At 44.2% G+C, this 16,203-nt stretch overlaps 1 protein-coding gene across 6 annotated transcripts in view; it reads left to right on the forward strand.

The window, feature by feature from the left end:
- arvcfb (ARVCF delta catenin family member b) overlaps window positions 1-16,203 on the forward strand; it is a 237,752-nt gene that overhangs the window by 194,940 nt on the left and 26,609 nt on the right. For all 6 annotated transcript variants that reach the window (XM_030059900.1, XM_030059899.1, XM_030059896.1 and 3 more), the window contains 2 exons: window positions 532-549; window positions 2,132-2,203. In XM_030059900.1, coding sequence (XP_029915760.1) covers window positions 532-549; window positions 2,132-2,203 — 90 coding nt within the window. The remainder of the gene's footprint in view (window positions 1-531; window positions 550-2,131; window positions 2,204-16,203) is intronic.

The raw sequence follows: 16,203 nt of genomic DNA on the forward strand, positions 1-16,203 counted from the left end.
TCCCAAACAGGTAATGCGATATTTTTGTTCAAACCCTTAAATTAAAGCTAAAAGTCTGCACATCTGTCACGTCTTGATTACTCCATTTCAAATGCACTGTGGTGGTGTACAAGGGCAAAAAATAAAAAATGGATATTATGTCCAAATACTTATGCACCTAACTGTATATATATTTATGTATTTACCATATCGAGCAGCCCTGCTTCCTTCCCTGTCCTCATATCTTCCTCTTTCTCTTCAATGTCTCTCTTGTTTTCCATTTCACCCTTCTCCTTTTTGCTTTTCATCTTGTGTTAAATTTTCTCTCTTACTTCTACTTCTGTTCGTCTATGAAAAATGACTCTTTTTTTGAACCGGTAACCCGTATTACTCTGTCAGCTTCATTATCCACACATCCATGCACGTGGGTTTACCGCACACACACACACACGTGCACACACGTGCATACACACACCTTTTTCACCATGCCTCTTCTCTCTTCTCCCTACTTTGTGTTTTTGGCATTGCTGCTGCTTCCTTGGCTAACTATAGAGGAATGGTTTAATCAAGGTGAGTGTTTCTCTCTCTCCACCCCCTCCTCTGTCTCTTACTTCATCCCACCCCCCTTCTCTTCTCCTCCTCCTTCTCTTCCTCCTTTCCCCTGGCTGTAGAATATAGTTAGAAGTAGTTCTGGGTGTCCTCCAAAAAACCTGAGAAAGTTCCAAGGACTTCAGAATTATTTTTTTTTACCCTCATTCCATACACACTCCTTCACTATACTTGATGTAGCACTGAGTATATAGACTCCACCCCTCCCAGTGGCACTAGTTTATTAGTAGTAGTGACTGCTCAGTCCATTTAGATAGGGCAAAGGTAAAGGGAGCACTCGGTGAAACAGGTAAGTGTGTCAGGGTGTTTTTCAGCCTGTGGACTAGAGCTTGACTAATCAAATCAGACTCAGCCTTGAAAATCTGAGTCTGCTCCAGTCTGTACTCTCTGTCCACAGCTCAGTCAGCTCAAGGTATTGCCTTGTTTTGACCCTGAACCAGATCAAATTAACAACTAATGATGAACTGATGCTAACAGTATCTTGTCAGGTCTGCATATAAAGGTCAAGCTCCACCATAGACGCTGACAATGTTTGTGTATGTAGCTTATAGGAGTCGACTCATTTGTGCTGACCCTGCCAACAGCCGCTATTTTGCATTGCAATTTCATATCTTTTATATTTGTTAATTTTTATGACAAAAACAACAAATGTCCAGTGTTTCGCAAAGAATTTCATTCCTGGCAGAATTTATTCATCGGCCCTTCCCTCTCCCTGACACCATGACCGAACATTTCAGTTCTGTTTAAGTGTCCAGCTGTCTCTGTATCTCAGTACTGTCCCATGGGTATGTCTGTGTGCATGAGAAAGAACCATTAGCAAATTGCACTGTAGCCCCCTCTCCAGCCCCCCACCCCTCTCCATTCCATTTGCTCCTTCTACTACATTATTCAGGGTGTTTGCCCCCTCGGGAAGCACTGCTGTTACATCGGAGAAGTATGTGTTTGCGTGGAAAGAGGACATGTAGAGCAGGTGTGTGGTAGTGAGTAAATATGTGTGTGTGGTCTCTCATTCACATATCTTTCGGTAGGTTTGCCAGTTCATGTCTGTGGACACGCTTGTAGTCAGTATGGAATGTGAATGTACTGTGTGTTTGACTGTCTCACCCTGTTAGCCATCATTCATGCTTCCTTGAGGTTGAGTGTGTATGTGCACAATGCAATGTTTTGACTAGGGTTAGACCGGTATATCATTTGCCAGTATTTTTTGGCATATTTTATTTAATGCCAGATAGTGGCCATTTGCCTGCAGTATCTACAGACCTAAATAAATTTAATCAATTTTAGTGTCATATGGTAGTCTGAAAGCTGCTTCAGAGGCTTTTTCAATTTGAAAAGAATACTATACTGATGAAATCCTCAAATCCTTTGAATTTGGTATCTGGTATTGATATTGAATACCCTTATTCCAAAAATGTCTGTATTGGTATCAGCCTTCCACAATTCATATCAGTCTAACCCTACCGTCTAGTACATTGTCATTTTAACTCCAGCAGCCTCAGCATGTGACACTGAAATCGTCTTCCTGCCTCTCTCCTCTACCCAGGCAGAAAAAACGGTGAGAATGACAAAAACTACGACACGTTGGATCTGCCCAAGCGCACAGAGCCGTCAAAAGGTAGGCCTCCATCTGTCTCGCAGAACACCCCCTTATTACAGTTTCAATCCCGAAGCAGAGGAGAATGTCCAAAGGAGAACTGAGACTAGAGGGGATTTGCCTCATCAAAACGCCATCCCACAGGACACAGGGGGGAAATTTCCTTCTCCAGAAATGAGTCAGTTCTTTGACAGAAACCCCATTGAAGAGATCAGAGTGATTTGCTTGATTGGAGCCAGGTCAGGTGTGACGGTCAACAAACACTTGGCAGGCATTTGACAAAGGGACTCGGGCTTGTATTTTAGCTTTGTTTGGGGCTTTTGTTGCCTCCACCGTGACAATCAACTGATGGCACATTGTCAAAGCATCAGTGCTGTAACCTTTTCACTTAGCAGAGGGTTCTCCAGCATTTTTAAAGCCAGTGAATGATGTTGAGACACAGACACAATGCGCTGGGATATAAAAGGTAATGAATAGCAGCGTTTTATCATATCCTGTGGTCTATCAAGTTTGCAGCTGAAGGACATTCACTGTTTTGTCCTGCCATCCTGTCCGTTGCACTGTACTCTGCTATTAATCATTGGTGACTACGGAGCCTACTGTCTCATAGGCCATATTAAAGCAATGTCTGATATGTAACCTTGGGTTTGTTTTGCAGCATTATGATGTCGAGTGAAACGTAGGTCTTGTCAGCTATTCACAAAGCTGGATAAATTCCCTGTTGTACCAGCGTGGTGCAGTCACTGTGACAGGAGACAGATTCTCCACTTTTGGATTTGTCATAGTGAGACAGGTATAAAAAAAGTAAAAGCATTCGCAAAATCTTGGTTGAGTCTTGTCAGCCTGTGATGGTAGATTAAGGTTGTGCTGAAACAAGTCTACTGGACTGCATTTAATGTCACTTTGCAAGGGGAATGTGGAAGGCACTGCGAGAGATATGGTTTTGAGCAGAGAATGGAGAGGTCACAGGACTCTAAAGGTCAGCGGGCTGAGGCACAGAGGTCTATAGTTGTGATATTGAAGAGCTTTGGGGGAACACATCACTAGAATATAGTCTCACCTCCTGAAATTTCTGAAGACAAACTCCAAAGAGCTCTGCTCAGCTGGGCAGACGAGAGTGAGGAGTGAGGAGCTAAACTGATTCCTCCTCTCTTTTATCCTCATTTCACCTTGTTTGTTGCGTTTCTCATTTCTGAGCACCCCACTGGCATGTTTATCCTGCTTAGCCACCGTGTATCTATGCTTCAGTTTATTTTATCAGTGTAATGTGGCAAAGGTAACTTTGTTACAGCAAAATAGACCATGTGGAGCTTTGAATGGCACAAAAACAGCTTTGTCCCCAGACTCTGTAGCCGGTTAAAGCAATGAAATGTGTGTGTTTTACTGTCTGTGTGTGCGCTCTTTTTTTCCCCTCATTTTTATTTGCCCGGGGTAAAGCAGTGACAAGCAGTTGCAACAGTCAGAAAACCCAAATTTGTATGCAACACCCACATTGGCATGTCTCTACAGTAACAGAATGAGTGTGAATGCACGTATTTGTAAATGTGTGGAAAGGTGTGTGTGTGTGTGTGTGTGTGTGCAGGGTTTCCGCTACATGTAATTGATCGTGGCGCACCGCCACGGCTAAATAAAAGCCGCCACGGCTTGGGAATGATGATTTTTTTTTTTTTTTTTTTTTTTTTTTTTCGGGTGTTAACACAATTTAAAGTATATTGTATGAATGACCTGTGAAAACGACCCTACATACACACATAGCATTTATTTGCGCACATATACTTACTATGATCAGAGTTTTAAATGATACATTAAATATCACGACATGTTACACTACGCCGCAATTAATTTTATTTTGAAAACGCACCGGAGTTATCACCCCCCTGCTTTGTCCTACTGCTGCGCGCTTTTTCGGGCTGTGGATGGCTTGTGGCTGGGGCTTCTGCAGTGTTCCTGGTAGTATTTGGGGGGCAGGAGCTGCTACAGGAACGTCCTCTGGCTCGGCCCTCTCACCTGCCATGACTCCACTGAGAGGCCGAGTGAGAGGACGTTCCTGTAAAGTTACCGGGCGGTTGCGCGACCATGACCGGGGCATCAAAATGCGTGTTGTTAAAAAAGCCTGTTGTTAGCGTTAGCTAACGTCCGCTAAAGCGGACGTTAGCGTCCCTAAAAATGCCGGCTAAAAAGTGTGTTGTTAGCGTTAGCTAGCACGTTAGCGTTAGCTTGGTAGTGTTGGCCGTGTTGCTAGGGACGCCTAGTGCCCGGCTGTTTGCTTTCTGTTGACACCACATCGCGCCGAGAGTAAATCCAGTCAGCACCAAGTAAACGTTCGTCCACCTCAGCACCACAGTTTCCAAAAATCCTGGGGGAAACCCTGTGTGTGTGTGTGTGAGTGAGCCTGTCCACCTGTCTGTTGGTCTCTGTGGAATTTGCATGCACCAATAGAACACTCTTACGTGGTATTTACACATCAGCAGCCTCATCAACATCTAGTGGCAGGCACTCAAAGTCAATACCACTTCCTGTTTTACTGTTAATTAGCCACATTAACACAGCAAAGTGGGCTCTCATTAAACTAGATCACAATTAATTGCCATGCTTTTCTGAGGTAAGCCGATTTTGCCTTTTTTATCACTCCTAAAGTCAAGGAAAGCAGATGAGCTTGAGGGATGATAATTAATGTTTTACACTCACTGGGTTTCAATGGTAAAAAGCCAAGCGAGCAAGCTGAGACCGTGAAGCTATAGCGGTTACAATTGTGGCTCGATTACAACATTACACAATGTGGAAACAACACCCCTTGGAGTTTTGAATCCAGAAAGGCAATTATCGTTATAGGCCTAAATGTCATGCACGGTTCAAGAGTGTGTGCCGGTGTGCGTGCGCATGTTGTGTGTGGGTGCTCGTGTTGTGGAAAGCACTCAGCATTTCCTATGCATAGACAAACAAATCATATTTGACGTTTATTAGCTCAGCACATACGGCTAATAGAGACAGCGAGGTGCATGGATAATGAGGTTAATCGCCAGTGCAAAACCCACATTGACTTTTAAAGCCCATTTATCACTTTTCGTCTGTTTCACCGCTCAAAACATCAGAGGTGAAACCGCTGTTGACTAAGCGGCTCTGAAAGTCACCTGTTTTGTTTGTTTGTCTATGAAAATGGACATTTGTGTGAGTTTAGCGTGGCCACGACCACCCGCCACCTCATGCTGCATCACCTGGTCAGCTGGGGGGATTTTGTAGTGGGAGGGCGGCTCTCATTCAGCAGTGATGGCTAAGGGAGATACAGGAGATTACATTTGTATCCCAGCCGTGATCTGTTGTCAAACAGAGAGAGGTCATCACCAGGGCCAGCCTGGACCTCGCAGTAGGTGATGATTAATCTGTGTGTGTGTGTGTGTGTGTGTGTGTGTGTGTGTGTGTGTGTGTGTGTCAGAGAGAGAGTGAGGGAGAGAGAAACAGAAGGAAAGAAAGATCAAGGACTAATATGGCTTTATATCGCAATAGGGTTTGACCAATGTAGGTATTTAAAGGCCAACACTTGACATTTTGTGTTAATATTCAGCTAATATTCATTTAAATATGACTATTTGCATGACAAATATTCTAATGTTTCAGTGTTTCTCCAAGAATTGTATTCTTGTCATGGTGGGAAACCTCTGCATTTAGACCACCAGGGGACACTAAGCCTCTCCACTGAAAGACAGACTAATAACATTCTTGTAGGTGTCTTAACAGCTTTTTAATGCAAGTTTCATTACAGATTTGACAATAAAATTCTTCATATAAAATAATAGTTATTTGAACATATTCGCTAGCTGCAATCAGGGAGGAAACTCTTGGTCTCTCTAGTGGTGGAAGACACTGACTGATTTACTTAAATCCATTTTCTGAGTAAATGCCAACAATGGCCTTATATGATGTGCATGCATTTATGTGTTACATGTAGTCACAATATGGACATTTCCTTTCATAACCAGCCGAACATTGCTAAATGGATGTTGGGTTTCTCACTTGGTCGATAATCTTGTCTTGCCAGTTGATTAGTTGGGTTGCTTCTTCCGCCTAGTTGATTATGTGGCTACTTTGTCTATTCTAACTGATTAGGTGAGCTATTTTGTCTGTGGTGTTGCACTATAGAGGTGACCTGTTGCAGGCAAACACATCATTAGAGAAGTCCAGTGTTACTGGTGGTACATTATTCATACCACACAGAACAGAGCAAGAAAAAGAGAAGGGGAAGGCTGGAACAAAATAATTAAGAAGTGTGAAAAGAGGCATTTCATTAAGGAGCCGGTGAGTGTGCCAGCCCCCGAGATGATGAAACACTCTCCCAGCAGTTAATTGAAACCACAGCGTGAACCTTTTGATTGGAGAAAGGTCAGGTGAGGGGAGGAGGGGAGGGTGGAGAGAAAGAGAGAAGAAGGAAAGAGTTTGTTTGAGGTTAGGAACTGGTAAGTGTATATGTGTGTGATGAAAGACTGTGTGCTAATGCATATCTGGCCTCCTTCTTCCAGAGAGCAGAGAGAAATAATTTCAGTAAAGTGGGGGATTTTCACTTTGTTGAGGTTTCCTCCAACCCGAGGAGGAGGCTGACAGAAGACAGAAACAGACGTTGGCTGTACTGGGAGAAACAAGGTGCCTCAAATTAATTAGCCTTTACCTTTTGTGCTGCCTTCATCTCTTTCTTCCCCCATCTCCTCCCATCACGCTTGTCTCTCTCGACTGCACTGTGAGCACAGTGTCACGATGCAACGTGAAAGTGCCTCATATCCCCTCGAAGTGTGTGGGCGTGTTTTGAATGAGCTCCAGCACCCAAAGTAAATGGATACAAATGCTAACATCCCAGCATTGCTGAGACAGGACTGATTGAACCTTGACGGATGCAGAAGGCGGGCTTTAGGCTTTCCAGATATAGCTAAGCTTAAAGAAGCAGTTTGACTGAGGTTCTTTCAGATTACTTTATTTGCCATTTTTAGCTGAGTAACTTGTCTCCAGCGCATGTGTCTGCAAATACGAATGCACTTGCACATAATGTTCAGACCATGGTGCCGTATTCAAAGGGACTTCAGCAGTGGTCACCCCAGCCACCATCCAAAACACGGCCTGGATATATCAGCCTGTCAGTGCTAGGAAGTAGTACTGATTTATCAGTTTGTAGATACTATCTTTTTATTTAAAATCAGGTATTGGCCTGTCATATCATTTACCCTCACTGTGATGAAGGTGACCACAGCTATTCTAAGTTTACATATCAGTCTAACCTTAACTCTGATGTGGCACATTCATCCACCCAAGTATGCATGAGTTACTGGCAAACACAGCAGCTGTTCTTTTATTGGTCACGTTTCAGCTTTCATCTACTCCTCAAGGCCAGCTAACTTCAAAGTAGTTTATTTCAAAGCTTGGAAACTTTCTAGAAGAATGCTGTTTGCTTTGCCAGATCTTACTCTCATTGTGATGGATTCTTTTGCCAAAATAATTAGATTTTCCAGCGGGGATGACTGATCAAAAATGACATCATCTGACATTAGGGGGGATCTCATCAAGCAACACAGGCTGTGTGTTACAAACACCTCGGTCCTTTCTACCCGCTTGCCCTCTCACTCCCTCTCCCTTTCTTCTCTCTCATTTCTCTTGCTCTCTGCCACTTGAGTGCTCTCTCCATTCCTGAGAGATTTATGTGCTCCCTTTACTAAGCAAACATGCATTGAGCAGTTGAGAAAACAACAGCGTTTACCAAGATGACAACTATGTAACGTATCTTACTGCTTTGTCTTGCAAGCTGAGCATTTAATTTGGAGAAAGGTCTTAGCACTGACAAACAACTCGAGCGCAAGCTGTTATGTATTGCATTGTATAACCCTGTTTGATATCATCCCACTGGAGTTCTCCATTTGTTGTATAATGAACACTGACTGTTTCACTATCAGAGTCATCTCTGTCTCTGATGCATCTCAGCTCTTGAAGTCTGAAAAGTGAGAGGCGCAATTGAATTAAGGGAAACCAAGCTACAGGATCATTGTTTGTCTCTGCTGTTGTCGCTGTGCATCGGGGAGAAATATATCACTTAATGGCTCTCTGGCAAGAATCTGATTCTTCTTATCCTCTTTGCAATATCTCTACGTCTTGGAAGCTGCAGCGAGAAAAAGCAATCGTCTTGCCTAAAGGCACGATGAACGTCCTGTCGCAGTGTGCAAATATGTTCAAGCGGATCCATTTTTCAAGATAAAGCATCTTTGCATCATTAACTGCTGCCAAGCCTGCCTCAAAGTAGCACTATTCAAATGGGAGGGAAAGTTTTGGTCTGCTCCATGCTTACATTATGCCTCAAGTTAAAGTAGAAGTTAATGAATAATTTACTGCAGCACTCCCCATCCCAAATTCCATGCAGCAGTTTCCTGCAGGCTCTCTCCATTCATTTTCATCACTATGGAATCTAACACCAGGATAGGGAACGCTGACTCCTGGACATGCTAACTTCTTGCAAACTGCATCACCTCCTCTTTTATTCAGAAAACACACACCGCTCAGTTTCTCCTGTGCCACAGCTCTAGCTCCTCCACCTCCTCTTCCTCTCCTCCCGCTGCTGTCAAATTTCACGGCAAAGTGAGACTCCAAATGGTGATAGCTACCACACACACACACACGTCTGTGCACACACAGAGAAGGGAACTCGTATACACAAAGCATGCACTCAGGCACGTAAGCACATGCACGCACACATACACATGCACATGCATGCACACACTTACTCACACATATTCTCAGCTTCTCTGCCCTCTCAACACCTAACATCTACACCATACAAGGTTGCATCCAGACAGTCTGGCACCTCATTCCACTAACCATCACTCTGTCATTACACTTTCCCTGGCATGCAAACACTATGACAAACAGTATGTCACATAATAGCCTCATATACACAGGGGTGGTCCTCTGACTTATAGCGTGTACTCTATAGTGGGTACCATCATGTCCAGTGGGAACTCTAACCAGCTTTTGGCAGATGTGTTTAGGGATAGGAGGGACTACTTGGCTTTGTACTGCTCCATTTTATGCCATATGTGTAATATACAGAAATATACATATGGAGAGGTGGAGCTAAGTGGGGAAAAATGGAAAAACATGTAGTGGGCTCCACACTTAGGGCTCACGGACAGATCACTGTCCATGTGCTAACAGTGTGATGCACTAGGCAGCGTCAACTTTAGAACCCCCAAGTGGCAGAAGGATATAATTGTTTAAACTTTTGAAAGTTTTAAGGACGTCATTACCCAGAAACCATCTGAAGGGCCATTAGAAAACAGGACCCCACCTAGATTTCTCCTCAAAACTGTTGAACGGAACTTTCCAGTTCTGTATGATATGTCTGCCTCTCCCAGCCGTTAATTAAATGCTCCTTGAGAAATACCCTTCCAAGTTGCTGAGGGGAATGCATTACAAGCTTCATGTCCAAGTAAAACAGGAGAAAAAAACTTTAATGGAGTCATGGAATCATCAGACGAGTTACTTAGCCATGCCATTATTTAAATTCTACAAGTCCAGTCTACGTTGTGAAGTATGGTTGATGCAGAACTTATCACAAAAACTGAACTGTGTGTCAGTGCAGGAATGTTACCATAGCCACCAGATTTAAAAAGCAGCTAAAGACACAGCTGTTCAGGTTAGCCTTTGTTTAGTTCTTTGGCTGTTTATATAATTTATTATGGTTGTTCTTATTGTTCTTTTATGTCCTTACTATTTTGTTTTATTTTAAATGTTTTACTTGTAGGTGTTTTTGAAGCACATTGTGTCTGTGAAAGGTGCTTTATAAGCAAAGTTTCCATATACTAACTAACTTTGCAATGTAGGAAATAATGCAGAATGCAGGGAGTTTTATCCGTGGGAGACTGACTTAATTATCATTGTGTGAACTTCATTGAATGTTTATTTATATGTAAAAGTTTCGTATATGTAAAAATGCCAGACCAGTTGCTGGGAATGCCACCCACAGCCACCCATCACTGTGCCCTCTCACCGGGCCGCTGCTTGCCTGCCACTTGTCACATGCCAATCACTTCCCTTCTCTGTTGGTGCTAAGAAAACAAAGCACAATGGAGAAAAAGCACCAATTATGTGAATTGCCAGCGGCTTGCTGCTGACATTTCATCTGCTGTGTCCCTTTTCACATCCTCCTCCTCCTATAAACCATAAACCATTTTGCACAGGCAGTGATGAAAGGGAGTAATAATAAGGCGAGGAGGAGCTAAAAACAAAATGAGGGGAGAGAGAGAGCTTTATTTAAGTGGGACCACCTTGTGTTTCGTTGAAAATGTGAAGAGGTTCTGATGATAACGCTATTCCTGGGAGGTCTGATGGATAGTGGCTGCTCTGCACATCATTAGTGGAATGAATCTTACGTCCATGCAGATTAGTGAGTGTGCATGTGTGCCTGTGTGTTGGCGCATGGTAGCATTTACCTGTGTGTGGCACAGTATCACACAGAGCTTCTAATTCCCAGGGCTTCCTCCATGACGGCACATAAACTTCATGACCACTTTCTTCTGCCATGACAGCAGTGTTCAGCTGCTTTCCAACTTTCTTAACCCCCTACCCCCCAAATACTCTTCCACAGTCAGTGCTTTACTCCTAGGAGGCTCTGTGGGATTCCAGAAAGAATTGGGAATCCACAGCAGCATACAACATCAGGCTCTTCAGGTGAGCAGCCACATTATTTGCCTCCCCTAGTCTCTCCAAATCTGAGCAGTTGGAGCAAAGTGATAATTATAAGACAAGAATTAGTCACGGGAAGTCAGAGGCACCACAGCGAGATTTATTCGCCAATTGGAGCCATTGTTTGGCCCCGTTCGTGGCAGAACAGCACTGCTTTCTGTTTCTGCGAGAGACGCTTTAATCTAATTAAAAGCAGATTAATGGCGTACAGACTGGCGCTGCCAGAGCTACAACAGAAGCTTAGCGAGGAAAAAGCCCCCCAGCCCTCCATTCCCCTTCAGGACTTGCCACTGTCCTGTTCCCGGTAAACAATATATGAAATATTAGTCTGAAAAAAGTCTGTAAACAGGAGCGCTTAGATGCACCCTAAGGACAACTGTCCTTGTATACGGGTGCAGGACATAGTCAGACCGAGCAGAGAGGAGTTCAGCGCTGGCAGGCGTCCAGTCAAACTCTCTTTCCACTGGGGTTGCACTCCAAGCGTAAAATTGGTCAAAACAGTCATACATCAAGCAAGCTTTACATTTTAAGTTACAGTTTAGGCCTTTAACTGACGCCTTTATCCGAAGTGACTCGATAAAGCTTCACTCATCTCACTTCACTTAACTCAGCTCACCATCCTTACAAGCAACCAAATTAAGCAGAGCAAAGACCAGGGCCTCTTTGCCTTAACAGTATTTGAACGAGTGGGTGAGAAAAGAGCGCTGGGAGAGGAAATAAAATAAGTGGAAGATACAGAGATTTGCTTGTTTGAAAGAACAGCTGTTAGTAAAGAGGACTTCACTCACTAGGAACGGGGCTAAATGAAGCACTTTTGATGACATGAGTTCAAGTTCCATTTTCAATGTATTTGTTTAATTAGTCTATAATCTTAAGTATTTGGACTTTAAGCGTGTTTGATTTAGCGAGCTTCTTTAAGCCTACAAGGGCACCCATCTCATCCTCGCTGCCTTTCATTTGACTTTTACAAGCAAACAGAGGCACAAACACATACATACACAAATCCTAAATTATACAGCTGTCCACACACAGTCACACATCCATACACACTCACACACATATGCACTTCATCTTTGCGTTTCTCTCACACACACAAACTCACTCATTTATGCGTACACTCTGAACTTTCAGTCTCCTCTCTCTCTCTCTCTCTCTCTCTCTCTCTCTCTCTCTCTCTCTCTCTCTCTCTCTCTCTCTCTCTCTCTCCCTCCCTCTCTCTCTCTCTCACACACACACACACACACACACATATATACCAAGGACAGTGTGCTGTGCCCTTGACCATGAGGGTGGTATTATGTGACTATTAGAGGCGGTGTTGTTTGTCACAGTGTTGCGGAGAGAGAGAATATTGCCTGGGAAAATTGACCACAGGATCAGCTGGGTGTGTGTATATAACCATCCCAGCAGAGGGATTTGTGTGGTATGTGCCAGTGTGCATTTATGTGTGTCTGTGCCTTCCCACCCCACAAAAAAGAACAAAACAAAAAAAAAAAAAACAGGGATTGTCATCCTCCACGACGAGAGCTAATCCAAAGTATCCATCATACTTTGGTGTGCCGTTTCACCAAAGGCATGGTGGGAGAAAGGGGGCTGTTAAGTGAGGGATGGGTGCTGACACTGAGCCAGACAGTGGAAATCCTTCCACCGTCAAACACCATCAGAGCCGTCATCACGCATTTCAGCCTCAGCCCCGGCCGCAGAAACCAGCTCCATTCCTGGTTCCCACCTGCAGCCCCAGAGGAGGCACTTGTTTAAGGGCATCTGACAGGCAGTGGAGTTTTCCACTGCTTTGCTCAGTTCTGAATCAACAAATAGCAAAAAAGAGAAGCCCAGAGGACAGGCAACCAAATTCAAAACAGCTTTCCAGTTGCCAAATGCACATTAAGTTTCTGTGCATTTCCTTACATCTTGGCTTGTTTTGTTGCAGCAGCATGTGAGGTAGACATGAACGGGCACAGTCCCTTGCCATGATAGGCTAAATTAAACTCCTCTCTCTGTTTCTCAGTCCTGTCATGTTTCAGGGCGGGTTTGTTTTGCCACTGTGGCCAGATTACAACCGCACTTGATTACCACTGTGCACTGCCCTTGCTGATGTCTGCCCATCACACACAAGGAGGATCGTAGATGCCCTTTAACGACCACAGCCAGACTGCCTCCCCGGTTCCCACCCATAGTCCCAGTCTCTCATCTCACCCCCCATCACTCAGTGGGCCACAATCAACTTAATCGCCAAGAAAGGAATTTGGATGTCACATCCTGAGTAGGGGAACAGCACTACTTATACTATGGACAGTGGATTATAGAGGATTAGTTTGATATATTGGTTTGATGGATGTGCCTTGTTCACCACAGTGAATATAATTTTATTATTAGTTTTAGATCAGATAGCTGATTAACACCAGCTTCAAAGCAAAAATATCAGGTATCAGCTTTTCTGAGCATACTGTGCATCAGTTTAACTACAGCATGTGCTTTAGCCCGGTCCACTCTCCTCATCCCGACACACCCCACCCCCCCTCCCACAGCCCACAGCTGGCCCAGTCTTAGGCCTTCATCTTCATTCCACCCTCCTCCTCAGTCACTGTCGTAACTCTCCACAGCTTCCCCTGGGATCGACCAGAGCAGCAGTCCAAAGGATTATCTAGGCTTATTCCCAAAAGGCTGGACCCAACCCCCCCATCTCCAAACGCCATGTTCACTATTTAGCTCGTGCTGCACTGCATCACTTTCACTTTGATGATAGATTACTTTTTTTGATACTTTTTTTTCACTCCTGTCCGCCCTGTCGTCACCTCAGCAGACACGATCCATACAGGTCTGTGTAGACTGTTAGGCAGTCAGCTGTTCCATCCACTGTAATACATTCACAGCTCAAATCCACTCTGCAGCAAGTCACGATTTCTCCATGTTTGCTCCTCTTCCTCCATCCCTCCCTATTTCACCCCTTCCCCTTCTCTTTCCTTTCCTCTCTCCTCCCACTCCCTCGCTCCTTCTCTTTCTCTTCTCCTTTCCCTCTATATTCCTTCTCCTCTCTTCTTCCTCTCCCCCCTTCCAATATCCTGCCCTCCTCTGCAGCTCACACATCTTCCTCTCTCCGTTCTCTCCTTTCCCTTGTTCCTTCTCTATCCTCTTCTCCCCAACTCCCATTAGTCTCTGTTCTCCAACCCTCCTCTCTTCTCCTCTTATGCTGTCTTGATGCCCTATTGAAAAAGCCTTCCTTTGTCATCCCCCTGTAAAATCCTTGTCAGATGGAGCAGCCTGTTGGGAGTCTACTGTAAGTTAAAATTTATGGCGAAGGAACGACAGTGCCCTGACAATTTTAGCTTGTTTTTAAGCCTTTCAGGATCTGGCTGGTGACTAAAACTGCCAGACAGTAAATTGAAAATTTACTATGTGGCACCCATCTTTCTCCATAGTGTCTCTCTCTCTCTCTGCATCTATACCTCTTTCTCTCGCTACCTATCTCTTTTTCTCTGGCAAGCTCTGGCTGAGTTTCTAGTTTCGTTTGTGTCTGGATGAGGACGTGACTTGCCTAAGTAAAGAGAGCAGGCACTCAAGGTGACGCTGACACACACACACACACACGTAGTCATACACACTTACACACTCAGAAAAGCGCGTGCATGCACACACACACACATACACACACACATTCCACATCTCTACTCTGAAGCACTCAAGCATCTGAGGGAGCTATTGCTATTAAACACAACACTTAGACAGGGTAAAGCAGGACCTGGCTAATAATTCCAGCCCTCAGGGTAGCATTTTACATGAAGTGCACCAGTTGCTATGGAATTATAGGAAGAGTAGAAAGTGTAGCTGAGAGAAACCACGCCTTGAACACCCAGTGGTTGTGTCGCCAGTTTGGCGTGTCCGTCACCATTGTCAACACATTGTGTCCCTGTACTCTCAGTGGCAGTAGTGCATCCTTCTGGCCGGAAAAGGCCTCATTATAACAGGTGCCAGGTTGAAGTGCTCTCGAGCAAGACATGAAAACCTTCCCCCGCTCACTCCACTCAAGTGAACCTGGAAGTGTATGACCTAAGCACCCAAATATCAAAATGTTACAGAAAATGATATAGCATGCCAGCTACGTTCCTGTTTTGCTGTTGCTGGCCCAAGCATCTCAACATGAGCATCTATTGAACAGATTTGTTAGTGGTGATAGAGAGCGGTTTCCATAGCAACCTCAGTACTACCGGCTCATATTCCACTCTCTCTCTCGTCTACAGTAGGGCTACACATCCTCTGTACCTCGCTTGGTAGAGCAAGGCACTGACACTGCCAGGGTTAGAGGTTCAATTCAATGCTGTGCTTTTGGTTATGTTACTCTTTTCACCACAACATTGTGTGTGTGTGTGTGTGTGTGTGCGTGCGTGCATGTGTGTGTGCGTGCGTGCGTGTGCATGTGTGTGGTCGGGGAGGAAGAGAGATGTGGGGGTAAAAAGACAGAGTCCCAGAGGAACAAAAAAAAAGAACAGAAAGAGAGAGAGGGAGAGGGAGAGAGAGAGAGAGAGAGGGAGATCAATTTAATGTGTATCTGCTCTCCATCTGCAGCCACCGTAATAACATTCATTCCCTGTTGGTCCAGATATGCATCTGCAGTGTGTGTGTTTGTGTCTGTGTGTGTGTTTGTGTGTGCATGTTATGTACATGCACTCTGGCCTGGCTTATTCTCTGGCAGCTCCATGGCTTTCCACAAGCTCATGGTCTGGGCTTGTACCTGAGGATCTGCTACAAAGTGAGACAGGATCTGGCGGCGATGTGGCGATGAGAAACACTGAGAGGTGGCACTAAATAAGACAAACACACCAGTGGGATACATAGTTCTCTTTGACTAGTGGATTTCCATCCAAACCATGTGTTTTTCGATTGCCGCAGAGCCACACCTAAACATCTAATTAGTATTTTACGTGAGCCGGCCATCATTTTGGCCATGTTGACTATTATATACTTGGGTGTCTCTGTTGTCAACAGACTCTAAAATGGTATGAACTGGTAATTTAATAATGGCTATGATGCCACATTCAAGTGCTGTCAGACATGCCATAATTACAAGCTGAGTGCACATGAATTACCCAACAAAGTGGTAAAGCCAACCAGGAAAGAGGGAATTTTCTGTAATAGTTGCCAACATGTGATTTTTATATGTGTGGGTGGAGAGCATTAGAGCAGTAGCAACTAAAAGAGATATAATTTTGATATTATTTCTCATTATTTGGCATTCTGTGCTCTTAATTAGTATTTTTGTATGTTTCTATTTGAACTTTTTGTTTAACTCCTATTCATCATGAATTTTTGTG

This window comes from Myripristis murdjan, chromosome 9 (genome assembly GCF_902150065.1).
Source record: "Myripristis murdjan chromosome 9, fMyrMur1.1, whole genome shotgun sequence".
Lineage (NCBI taxonomy): Eukaryota > Metazoa > Chordata > Actinopteri > Holocentriformes > Holocentridae > Myripristis > Myripristis murdjan.